The 13053-nt window shown below is 43.9% G+C and overlaps 1 protein-coding gene across 1 annotated transcript; it reads left to right on the top strand.

Annotated features, from left to right (window-relative positions):
- Positions 1-9777: 9777 nt before the first annotated feature.
- On the top strand, positions 9778-12931 carry LOC109736192 (uncharacterized). Its single transcript, XM_020295406.4, has 3 exons — positions 9778-10143; positions 11532-12044; positions 12434-12931. Exons 1-3 carry the CDS (start codon positions 9916-9918, stop codon positions 12674-12676), a joined length of 984 nt encoding a protein of 327 aa, XP_020150995.1. The 5' UTR covers positions 9778-9915; the 3' UTR covers positions 12677-12931.
- Positions 12932-13053: the final 122 nt, after the last annotated feature.

Genomic DNA, 13053 nt, shown 5'->3' with positions numbered 1-13053 from the left:
TCTGAAATTTTTAGTGACTCAAAATAAAAGTGAACCAAACTCAACAAGATTGATAGCAACTACTCCCATAAGTGCCTAGAGGCTATATCATGCATTGAAACTACTTTGACCATATAAATTTGACATGCAAGCTCAAGAACAGGGTGACCTTAGCAGCAAAAATTTGCAATAAATAAAGCACTAGAACAAAAACTAATTGGACCATTGGAGGAGTCACATACCGAAGAACAATCTCCCCAAACAGTTTTGTGAATGGGGCTTTGAGCAAAGAGATCAAAAATGGCAGCAAGATGAGCTAGAACACGGGTTTGAGCTATGGGAGGATTTTTTTCTGGAGGAAGACGAAGTGAGTGGGTGCTGGAATAAGTGGAGGGGGTCCATGTGGGGCCCACGAGGTAGGGGGCGCGCCCAGGGGGTGGGTGCGTCCTGTGCCCTCGTGGCCAAATGGTGGGCCCCCTGGTGTGTTCTCAGTGCCAGAAATTCTTAAATATTCTACAAAAAATCATATTTCATTTTCAGGATGTTTGGATAACTTTTATTTTTGGGGTATTTTTATTGCAAGGATAATTCAAAAAACAGACAGAATATACTATTTTTTCGTTATTTAATCTAAATAACAGAAAGTAAAAGGAGGGTACAGAGAGCTATGCTTTCTAACTTCATCCATCTCGTGCTCATCAAAAGGAATCCACTAACAAGGTTGATCAAGCATTGTTAACAAACTCTTTCTGAATCGCATGAAACCAGAGAATTATCGAATAACACTAGGTTACCTCAACGGGGATATGTATGTCTCCAACAATAAGAATATCATATTTCTTCTTGACAGTAGGAAGAGGAAATTCAAAGCCTCCAATAATAATAGTTGAAATTTTTCTAATAGAATTGATACTGTGGACTTGAGGTTGTTTCCTCGGAAAGTGTATTGTATGCTAATTACCATTAACATGAAAAGTGAGATTGCCTTTGTTGCAATCAATAACAGCTCCTGCAGTATTCAAAAAGGGTCTACCAAGGATAATCGACATACTATCGTCCTCGGGAATATCAAGAATAACAAAGTCCGTTAAAATGGTGACGTTTGCAACCACAACAGGCACATCCTCACAAATACCGACATGTATAGAAGTTGATTTATCGGTCATTTGCAAAGATATTTCGGTAGGTGTCAACTTATTCAAATCAAGTCTATGATATAAAGAGAGAGGGATAACACTAACACCGGCTCCAAGATCACATAAAGCTGTTTTAACATAGTTTCTTTTAATGGAGCATGGTATAGTTGGTACTCCTGGATCTCCTAATTTCTTAGGTATTCCACCTTTAAAAGTATAATTGGCAAGCATGGTGGAAATTTCAGCTTTCGGTATCTTTCTTTTATTTGTAACAATATCTTCATATACTTAGCATAAGGATTCATTTTAAGCATATCAGTCAAACGCATACGCAAAAAGATGGGTCTAATCATTTCAGCAAAGCGCTCAAAATCCTCATCATCCTTTTTCTTGAACGGTTTAGGAGGAAAAGGCATGGGTTTATGAACCCATTATTCTCTTTCTTTACCGTGCTTCTTAGTAACAAAGTCTCTCTTATCATAACATTGATTCTTTAATTGTGGGTTATCAAGATCAACAACAGGTTCAATCTCTACATCATTGTTATTGCTAGGTTGAGCATCAACATGAACATCATCATTAACATTATCACTAGGTTCATGTTCATTACCAGATTGTGTTTCAGCATCAGAAATAGAAATATCATTGGGATTCTCAGGTGTGTCAACAACAGGTTCACTAGAAGCATGCAAATTCCTATCATTTTTCTTTTTCTTCTTCTTAGAAGGACTAGGTGCATCAACATTAGTTCTGTGAGAATCTTGCTCAACTCTCTTAGGGTGTCCCTCAGGATACAAAGGTTCCTCAGTCATTTTACCCCCTCTAGTCATAACTCTAATAGCATTATCATTTTTCTTATTATTTAATTCATTGAGCAAATCATCTTGTGCTTTAAGCACTTGTTCTACCTGAGTGGTAACCATAGAAGCATGTTTACTAATAAGTTTAAGGTCATCTTTAACTCTAGACATATAATCGCTCAAGTGTTCAATCATATAAGCATTACGTTTCAATTGTCTACCAACATAAGCATTGAAGTTTTCTTGTTTAACAATAAAATTATCAAACTCATCCAAGCATTGGCTAGCAGACTTATTACGAGGAATATCACCTTCATCAAATCAATAGAGAGAATTTACCTTTACTACCTGTGTCGGGTTATCAAGACCATGTATTTCTTCAATAGGTGGTAAATTCTTAACATCTTCAGCTTTAATACCCTTTTCTTTCATAGATTTCTTTGCCTCTTGCATATCTTCAGGACTGAGAAATAGAATACCCCTTTTCTTCGGAGTTGGCTTAGGGGTTGGTTCAGGAAGTGTCCAATCATTATCATTACTCAATATATTATTCAATAGCAATTCAGCTTGCTCAGCAGTTCTTTCCCTGAAAACACAATCATCACAACTATCCAGGTGGTCTCTGGAAGCATCGGTTAGTCCATTATAAAAGATATCAAGTATTTCATTTTTCTTGAGAGGATGATCAAGCAAAGCATTAAGTAATCGGAGAAGCCTCCCCCAAGCTTGTGGGAGACTCTCTTCTTCAATTTGCACAAAATTATCTATTTACCTTAAGGCAGCTTGTTTCTTATGAGCGGGGAAATATTTAGCAGAGAAGTAATAAATCATATCCTGGGGACTACGCACACAACCAGGAGCAAGAGAATTAAACCATGTTTTAGCATCACCCTTTAATGAGAACGGAAATAACTTAAGGATATAGTAGTAACGAATTTTTTCCTCATGAGTGAATAGGGTGGCTATATCATTCAATTTAGTAAGATGTGCCACAACAGTTTCAGATTCATAGCCATAAAAGGGATCAGATTCAACCAAAGTAATTAACTTATGATCGACAGAGAAATCATAGTCCTTACCAGAAATACAGATAGGTGAAGTAGCAAAAGCAGGGTCGTATTTCATTCTAGCATTCAAAGACTTTTCTTTCAGCTTAGCTAACAATTTCTTAAGATCATATCTATCCTTGCAAGCAAAAAGGTCTCTAGCAGTTTCTTCATCCATAACATAACCCTCAGGCACATCAGGCAATTCATATCTAGGGGGAGAATCTTCATCATCACTTTCATCAATATTATCAGTTTCAATAATTTCATTCTCTCTAACCCTCGCAAGTTGTTCATCAAGAAATTCACCTAATGGCACAGTATTGTCAAGCATAGAAGTAGTTTCATCATAAGCATCATTCATAGCAGAAGTGGAATCATCAATAATATGCGTCATATCAGAATCAATAATAGGAGTAGGTGTCGCAAGTTTACTCATAACAGAAGGTGAATCAAGTGCAGAGCTAGATGGCAGATTTTTACCTCCCCTCGTAGTTGAGGGATAAATCTTGGTTCTTTCATCTTTCAAGTTCCTCATAGTGATCAACAGATATAAATCCCAAGTGACTCAAAGAATAGAACTATGCTCCCCGGCAACGGCACCAGAAAATAGTCTTGATAACCCACAAGTATAGGGGATCGCAACAGTTTTCGAGGGTAGAGTATTCAACCCAAATTTATTGATTCGACACAAGGGAAGACAAAGAATATTCTCAAATATTAGAAGTTGAGTTGTCAATTCAACCACACCTGAAAGACTTAATATTTGCAGCAAAATATTTAGTAGCAAAGTAGTATGGAAGTAACGGTGGCAAAAGTAACAGTAGCAGTTTTTGTAGCAATCATAACAGTGGCAACGGAAAAGTAACTAAGCAAATATCAATATGTGAAAATCTCATAGGCAATGGATCAATGATGGATAATTATGTCGGATGTGATTCCTCATGCAATAGTTATAACATAGGGTGACATAGAACTAGCTCCAGTTCATCAATGTAATGTAGGCATGTATTCCGAATATAGTCACACGTGCTTATAGAAAAGAACTTGCATGACATCTTTTGTCCTACCCTCCCGTGGCAGCGGGGTCCTATTGGAAACTAAGGGATATTAAGGCCTCCTTTTAATAGAGTACCGGACCAAAGCATTAACACTTAGTGAATACATGAACTCCTCCAACTACAGCCATCACCGGGAGTGGTCCTGATTATTGTCACTTCGGGATTGCCGGATCATAACACATAGTAGATGACTATTGACTTGCAAGATAGGATCAAGAACTCACATATATTCATGAAAACATAATAGGTTCAGATCTGAAATCATGGCACTCGGGCCCTGGTGACAAGCATTAAGCATAGCAAAGTCACAGCAACATCAATCTTAGAACAAAATGGATACTAGGGATCAAACCCTAACAAAACTAACTCGATTACATGGTAAATCTCATCCAACCCATCACCGTCTAGCAAGCCTACGATGGGATTACTCACGCACGGCGGTGAGCATCATGAAATTGGTGATGGAGGATGGTTGATGATGACGACGGCGACGGATTCCCCTCTCCGGAGCCCCAAACGGACTCCAGATCAGCCCTCCCGAGGAAGATTAGGGCTTGGCGGCGGCTCCGTATCGTAAAACGCGATGAATCCTTCTCTCTGTTTTTTCTCCCCGAACGTGAATATATGGAGTTGGGGTTGAGGTCGGTGGAGTCCCAGGAGGGCCACGAGGCAGGGGGCGCGCCCCAGGGGGGCGTACCCTGCACCCTCGTGGATAGGGTGTGGGCCCCCTGATGCTGATTCTTTTGCCATTATTTTTTATTTATTCCAAAAATATTCTCCGTGAAGTTTCAGGTCATTCCAAGAACTTTTATTTCTGCAAAAAAATAACACCATGGCAGTTCTGCTGAAAACAGCGTCAGTCCGGGTTAGTTCCATTCAAATCATGCAAGTTAGAGTCCAAAACAAGGGCAAAAGTGTTTGGAAAAGTAGATACGTTGGAGACGTATCAGAGGCCGAGTGGGAGAGGGGGAAGAGGGGATTCGGCCTTTCCTTCTCTCCTTCCTCTTCCCTTTTCCCCCTTCGGCAAAAAAGGAAGGGGGGAGGCCGAATTGGGGAGGACCCCAAGTAGGGTTTCTCCTACTTGGGGCGCACCTTTGCTGCTCCCCTCCCCTCCCACCTATATATATGTGGGGAGGGGGCGCCTAGAACACACAACATCAATTGTTAGCCGTGTGCGGCGCCCCCCTCCACAGTTTACACCCCCGGTCATATTCTTGCGGTGCTTAGGCGAAGCCCTGTGAGGATCACTTCACCATCACTGTCACCACACCGTAGTGTTAACGGAACTCATCTACTTCCTCGACACCTTGCTGGATCAAGAAGGCGAGGGACGTCATTGCGCTGGACGTGTGCAGAACTTGGAGGTGCCCTATGTTCGGTGCTTGATCGATCGGAGCTAGAAGAAGTTCGACTACATCAACCTCGTTATCAAACGCTTCCGCTTTCGGTCTACGAGGGTATGTAGACACACTCTCCCCCTCGTTGCTATGCATCTCCTAGATAGATCTTGCGTGAGCGTAGGAAATTTTTTGAAATTGCATGCTACGTTTCCCAGCACCTTCTGGATCCGGTCTTCGTTCGTCTACGTCTATGTGTCTGTAGGTTGGATCCTTTCGATTTATACTTCTCTTCATCGACGACGGTTGCTATTCTGGTGCAATGGAACTCTGGGGCCTTAGCACGACGACTTTTTGACTGTCTACTACAACAATGTTTGCCCGGCTCCGACGAGGGAGGGGCGATGACGGTGGCATGCCTTCGGCTTGCTTCAGTGCTTGTAGTCATCGCTAGGTGGTTTACGGACCTAGATGTAAATTTTACTTCTAGTATTTTTTGTACTACCTTGACAATAGATGAATAGATCGGAAGTTTTCTCGCAAAAAAAAGAAAATGGTTGTATAAATATTACTTGATTAATACATGTGGCTCTTGTAACATCCCAAATGTAATAAACCAGATATTGCTATTGTTGCTTTATTTAATCTCTAGTGTAGAAAAACCTACCTATGGCATGCCAAAAGGGGCTTTATTGGTGGACACCCGACGCCACCAATATGACGCCATTCTTAAAAAATAGTGCTGGCATTGGACACTACACCAGCAGTAGGCCAACGCCAGCAGTAATATTCATCAATAGTGACATTTCATGTTGTCGCGACGCTAGTAATTTGATTTTAATATTTGAAATAAAAGCTGTACAACAGCGATCCCAACCAAAATGATAGCATAATCTAGTTTAAGAACAGGAAATAAATCAACTTTAAATAGACCCAATAACAGCATTTAAGTTCAAAAATGCACTTATTGACATAGTACAGCAAAGTAGCGGAAGTAACATATGAATGTACAAGTTCAAATAAATAGAGGTGATAATAATATGAGATCTTCCATGCATGCCAACTAGCTAACTAGACTTTTCGGTGGGCGGACTCAAGGTCATAGTCCAGAGTAAGTAAACCATCGTCCCTGCCAGCTGGCCTGTAGTAGACCATGATCTCATCACAATCGTAGTCGAGGTAGAACGTGGCTCTCTCCCTAGCTTCCATCCCGTAAGCAATTGCAAGGGATCTCCAACCAAGGCAACCGAAATAGGTGCAGTTTGCCTCGTTGGTGACAAGACAATTGAATTGTTGGGTCGTTAGCATATTCATGAGGATGCACTGGAATGTGATCGTGATATCAACTGGAACTCAAAACTTCTCTAAGTCACGCCCATGCCCCGCAAGGGATGACCTGAGCAAAATTGAAAGAAAGAACTAGCTAGTTAGACAATTTTGGGCACAACCGTATACATCATATGACTCAATCAGAACATGTTCAACTAAAACATACCCTCCTAGCGAGGAAGTCATTTGGAAGATCTATGAAGAACTTCTTATCCCTTTGGCATCTCACTGAACCATAGGTCTCACATAGGCATTCATTTACCACTTTCATCAAGTTGCAAAAAATAAGCATACATAACAGATGCATAGATATAATATAATGCAAGATAAGCAGTTAGTACGAATTAGGACTACCCGACCATCTAGATATTAACACATACTTGTAATTAACCAGTTCTATAAACCATGCGTAGTTCAAACAAAAAAGATGCATAAAGCTAAATAGTTCATACGAAATAGGTAGCGCTACATCTAGCAAGCTAGTGGCCAGAGGGACCGGCCTCGGGGTCGTCCCTAGTGGACCTACGACACCCTTGTTGACCCTCCTCTTGATGCTCCAAGGCATCCCAGTCTATGGGATCCTCCTCCGTGCTCTTCCTGGGTGCGTACTGAAGTAACATCATCTTGTTGGTCTCCATGAGTTTCTCATCTCTCGCAAGCTCGCTCACCAATGGGTCGAAGAACTACATCTCGATCTGTTTGTTCTCCTTCTCCTCAGCCCTACTGCATATCCTCATGCCCACCGGCACGAGGAACTTCGCGTACTCATGACACTCAGGGAAGTTCAGAACCGCCCCATCATGATAGAACTCTACCGCCATGGCATCATAGGCGCACGCCACTAACTCCGGGGTGTCCCAGTGGCCAAACTCGTGGACGACATTGTCCTTCCTAATGGTGGCATAGTAGTTATTCCCCTTCGGTCGAACACCGCGAAATTTTAGAGCCATCTGTGACGGTCCATATATAACTAACAAGTTAGTAAAAATTGGACATATTAATGAGTACCTACAAAACCTACAATTTACAATGTAATTAAACGTACACTTCAACTACACTAAAATCATACACTACAACTACACTAAATTCGTGGTCTGAAGCGACTTAATCGCTGATATGCAGCTTTGCGGAACTCCAAGGTGGCTTAGAGCATCTACATCCGGGCGCCCCAAACCCTCGTCAAATGCCCGAGCGACCCGCCCGGTCACTGACTGGTCACGATTTTTCAACCCGGACGGACGCCTCAAACGGGCCTCAAACGCTCGGGTTGACCGACACCCCTCATATCCAGCCTAAATATGGGGCGGATATGCCCGTGCACGCCCGCATCGAACCCCGCCCATCCTGGCCCACCCGACCCCACCTATATTCGTCCCCATTTTCTCGCCGAAGCAAACCCTAGCCACCTCACTCCACTTCCCCCACTTCCCTCCGCCACCCAAGCTCACCTCCGGCGGTTTCCGGCCTTCTCCAGCATGGCAGACAGCGGATCGGACTTCGACCAGTCTGGATCCGTCGACTGGGGTGTCATCTCGTGCGGGTTGGAGGAGGCAATGGTAGTCCGCATTGCACTCCGCCGCTCCCGGGAGGACAACGCCAGGCCGACGGACGGATCTGTCCGCCGCGACTCCGTATATAGCGTCAGCTCACCGGGCGCTCGGGTCCTCTGGGGCTGGATCCTCGAGGTCCCGGCAGCCGAAACACCTCTCCTTCCCCATCACCGGTCAGGCAGACTATGAGTCCCACCGGGATCGAGTGACCTATAGTGGGAAGGAGAAGATAAGGGCCACCGAGGCCCGTATCGCGGCCGAGGAGGCTGATGCGGCGGCGCGGGCGGACGCAGAGGAGGAAGCCATCCGCGCCCGCATTGTGAAGAAACGGCAGCGAAGGAACATGCGCGCCCTCGCCCGAGAGCAGAATCGGGCTGTCTGTGCCATGGTCGGACTGCCACCGAAGGAGGAGAAGGCGGACGGTGACGGCGATGACAACTCCGGCGACGAGCAGATCCAGCTCGATCCGTACTGCATCTTTGACCCGTACTTCCGCGAGAAGGACGGCAAGGGCGCGGAGAAGGGCAAGGGCAGCCGTGGATGAACTCCACCATAGCCAAACATGCCAAATTTTGGTAGTCCGATGGCATGTTTAGTTAGTTATGATGGAGTAGCCGGACGATGTGTATGCATCGACGTAGTTGCATCAGTTTGTATGGATTTGAGATATAATAATTGAGATGTCCGGATGTGGATTACATTATTTGAGGGGTGCCCGGTCAGTGCCCGCAGACGTGCCCGGGCGCGTCCGTGGGCGTTTGAGGGGGCGGATTTGCAAAGTCCGGCTGTAGATGCTCTTACCAAAAGTAAAGACATTGCCGTTGAACGAATCAGACTAGGGCAACACCCGGGACATGCCATCGAACTCAGATCTGGCACACCACCACGACTAAGACGCCGGAGGAGGAAACCATGCTTGTCATCCATCAACCACGAACCCAACACACGTTTCGTCTTTCAGATGTCGTCGATGCACACCATAATCTGCATCTGCTCCTGGACTACCTCCCATTCTCCGTGTCGGCGTGGGAGCAGACGTCGTTGCAATGACGCGTCTCGAGGATACATGTCCACCACAAAGATGCCGCCACCGTCACGGCATCCCTGCTTGAACGGACTGGTTCCCAAATCCATCAGCGACATAGAGACGATCGCATCGTCGGAGAAGAATCCGGAGCTTCTTTATTCAGCATTGTCGTCACCGCCGCCGAAGCCAAGACATCGGACAATTCAAAAACCTAAGCTACTAGGGGCCTAGAACCTAAAGCTAAAATGATCCGCATGCGCGGGATCCGGCGACCCCCCTCATCACCGACGATCAATCACCACCGACGACCAAGAGGTCGCTGGCGGAGGGAGCCTTGCCGGAAGGGTGGGCTCTCTTGGCGACGGTGGCAGCGGTTAGGGTTCCTTGTCACTAGCCATCTGTTTTTTGATTGATCTGTCTGATTTCAAAGCAAAGAATCAAATACCCGATACAGAGTTACAGACGGACGAGCCTACACAGTAGTACTACGCAAAGAACCTGCTTCCAGAAAACACAAGAACCCGTCTGGCCTTTTCGATCCATCCGCCCACCCGCCCCCCAAGTTATCTCGTGCCGTCTTCTCTTCTCTTCTCCCCTCCCGCATCCGGTAGCAGCAAGCACTCTGCGTCTCTCCCTTTATCCCCGCCCGCATGGCTGCTCTCCTCCGCACGGCGGCCGCCCTTGCGCCCCGCCCTTCGCCTGCCCGCGAGTCCCCGCGCCGGCCGTGCGCTGCGTCCCTCGCCTGCTCCCGCCGGCCGCCGGTGCGGTCGCTCCGCGCCCAGTTGCTTACGACCCGGCGCGCTCCGGGCCACGTCGCGAGCCGGCTGCGGCGATTGGGGGCTACCGAGGCCGACGAGTCTGCGCAGACGGCGACGCAGGTGAGGGGTCGCATCCTCGTCCCCATCCCTGGGGCGCTCTGTTTGTAGCTTCCGTAAATTTTGGGTTCTCCTGCATGATTTTCGATGGATAAGCGTCTAGTTATGAAGATGTGCTATCAGAGTTACAATGTCGTACGTCTCTGATGAAAAATTAGATTGCGGGCCTTAAATTGTGTATATGCATGGCGCACACAAGTTTGCATACGAAGGGTCGGTATGACCATGCTTGCATTAACATCTGTCGGACAGCTTTTTGCGGTTATTATCTACTCCCTCCATCCCATAATGTAAGACGTCATTATGGGACGGGGCAGTAGTAGTGTGTCGAGAGCATATTCAGTTTAAGCTCTAATCTTATGATAAATGAATAGATTTGGATGTACTATGTATCTTTGTGAAACTGTGAGTCGTTGGATGTAACATCTGCTTTTCAGTTATTTTGATTAGTTAAACAGCTGATTCCATGTGTTGCTTTGACTTATATTGGATGATCATAGTTCATATATTCAATATAAGCTTGTTCATTTTCTCAGTACAACCTTGTGAGCTACACAAATGGTCTAGTAAATTTAAGTTTTACTTAGTGATCACTGTGTAGTAGTATGAAGGTTTGAAGGAACTGTTTGTGTATGGCTTATGCTGTAAAGGCAAAACTTCAACTAATGTAAAAAGTGAAAGCAGTCGAACTATTTATCGTTTGTACACATCATTGAGCTATAGCTATGATGGAATTTCCTGCAGTACAGGGTGTTAGTTCTCTAACTCCAGTTTTATTATATATTCATCTTAGCCCCTGCCAACTGCATCCATGTGAGCCTGTGCTTATGTGGGAAGATGCTATTGTTGTTTCTTCCTACATTTGGTCCCTAATTGTATGCAATTAGTTATTCTAGAGCATAGGCTCATAGTATTTATTTGAAAGTCCTCTATCGTTTCTTAGTCCAGGTCTGGATTCTAGGTTTAGAACAATTAATTGATTATGTTATTGCATAGGCTTGTTTTTTTCCGTTACGGAGCAATGGTTTAATTCTAGATTTAAAACAGTAATAAGTGTGATTTCTGTAACTCGTAGTACATTAGTTTAATTGAACATTCAAATTTAGTATGAGCTTCTGTTATACTTTATAGCATGAGGGTCTGCAGATTATATGATAGCACAAGGATATAAGGTACTGTTTTGCCAATATTGAGGTTGGAAATTGCTGTCCACTGAAAAGCTATCTACAAATATGTAATGCTAACTACTATGAAATGTCATTGGGTAGCAGTATCTTGTTTCATTTTCATTAAATTCTAAGGAATGTGTCGTTAGAATAATAGCCTTGCACAATTTCAATTTGTATACAGGAATGGTTAAATATTTGCGCTGTAATTTTCGTATGTCACAGGAGGATACAGAAACTGAAGTTACTGGGGACACTCTTGCCGATGATGCTTCTGCGGGCACAGAAGAGACTCTCTCTGTTCTCATCACAGCATTGCAATCATACAAAGAAGCTTTAATGAACAATGATGAAGCAAAAGTTGCGGAGATAGAATCCTTTCTACTTTCTATTGAGGATGAGAAAAATTCTCTAATGAGCAAAATCACCGCTTTAGATGCAGAATTGACAACTGAGAGAGATCGTATCTTGCGGATTGGTGCTGACTTTGATAACTACAGGAAGAGGACAGAAAGAGAGAAGCTTTCTTTGATGACAAATGTGCAAGGAGAAGTTGTTGAGAGCTTGTTGCCTGTTCTTGACAACTTTGAAAGGGCAAAAACACAGATAAAGGTGGAAACAGAGCGTGAAGCTAAAATAAATGACAGCTACCAGAGCATTTATAAGCAACTTGTCGAAATTCTGAATTCACTGGGTGTTGAAGATGTGGAAACTGTTGGCAAACCTTTTGATCCTATGGTAATCAGCACTAGCAAGAAATGATATTTTGAACTGCATATTTTTTTAACTGCATTTTAGGATTATCACAGTACATCTGAATTTTTTTTTGCCTTGCCTGGACTGGTGTCAAGTGCATTCATGATCAAACATCCAGTTCTGAGCAGAGGCAAATGGTTAATGTCATTTGTTGGTAGAATAAATAGCTTTATGTGAAGTTTACGTTTTCCCTAGAGCAATCTTACATAGCATCCTCCCATGTTTTTGGATAATATCATAGTAACATGGAAATGCTACTGATTGTCATAGAAAGAATTGAATCTCTCATAAACTTTTGATCTTTAATTCTGGGATTTGATAAAGGTTTAACTGCATTTAACAAGGGTTCCTTTTTGCACCTTGTGTTTCAGCTTCATGAGGCTATTATGCGAGAAGAATCGGTGGAATATGAAGATGGGGTCGTCCTCCAGGAATTCCGCAAGGGTTTCAAGCTTGGCGAGAGATTACTACGTCCGGCGATGGTCAAGGTGTCTGCAGGACCAGGCCCTGAAAAGTCTGGAGATGACGATACTACAATAGGTGAAGACAGTGTAGGGCCTCAAGCGTTCGACGACGGTGAAGACGATGGTTTTGATGATGCCGATGCCGAGTAATTGGGCTCGGTTTCTAATTTGGAAACAAGAAATTCCAGAAGTTTTGATGTTTTTTCTGGAGTGTGCCACATGATAGAGTTAGATATTCTGCTCCTCAAATGTGCCGGTTCTCTCTTCCTGCTCTTGACATGGAAGTGTTGATAATTGTGTCAAAAGTTTCTGTATCCTCGTGGTACGGTCATTATCATGGTTAGGAATTATTGTTGGGTCAAGCAACAACAAATGTTATATATATACGAGGTAAATTGTGTTTGATTTGTTGAAGATCCAAAAACCAGACAACTAGATCTGTGGCTTATCTCGCTTTCTAATCTTTTTGTAAATGGAGAGCAACTCTATTGCTGCAGCGTATGATCGTTACTTTATCTCGTATAAAC

The sequence above is a fragment of the Aegilops tauschii genome, chromosome 6 (genome assembly GCF_002575655.3).
Source record: "Aegilops tauschii subsp. strangulata cultivar AL8/78 chromosome 6, Aet v6.0, whole genome shotgun sequence".
In the NCBI taxonomy this organism is placed as follows: Eukaryota; Viridiplantae; Streptophyta; class Magnoliopsida; order Poales; family Poaceae; genus Aegilops; species Aegilops tauschii.
This window is presented reverse-complemented; position numbering and strand designations above follow the sequence as displayed.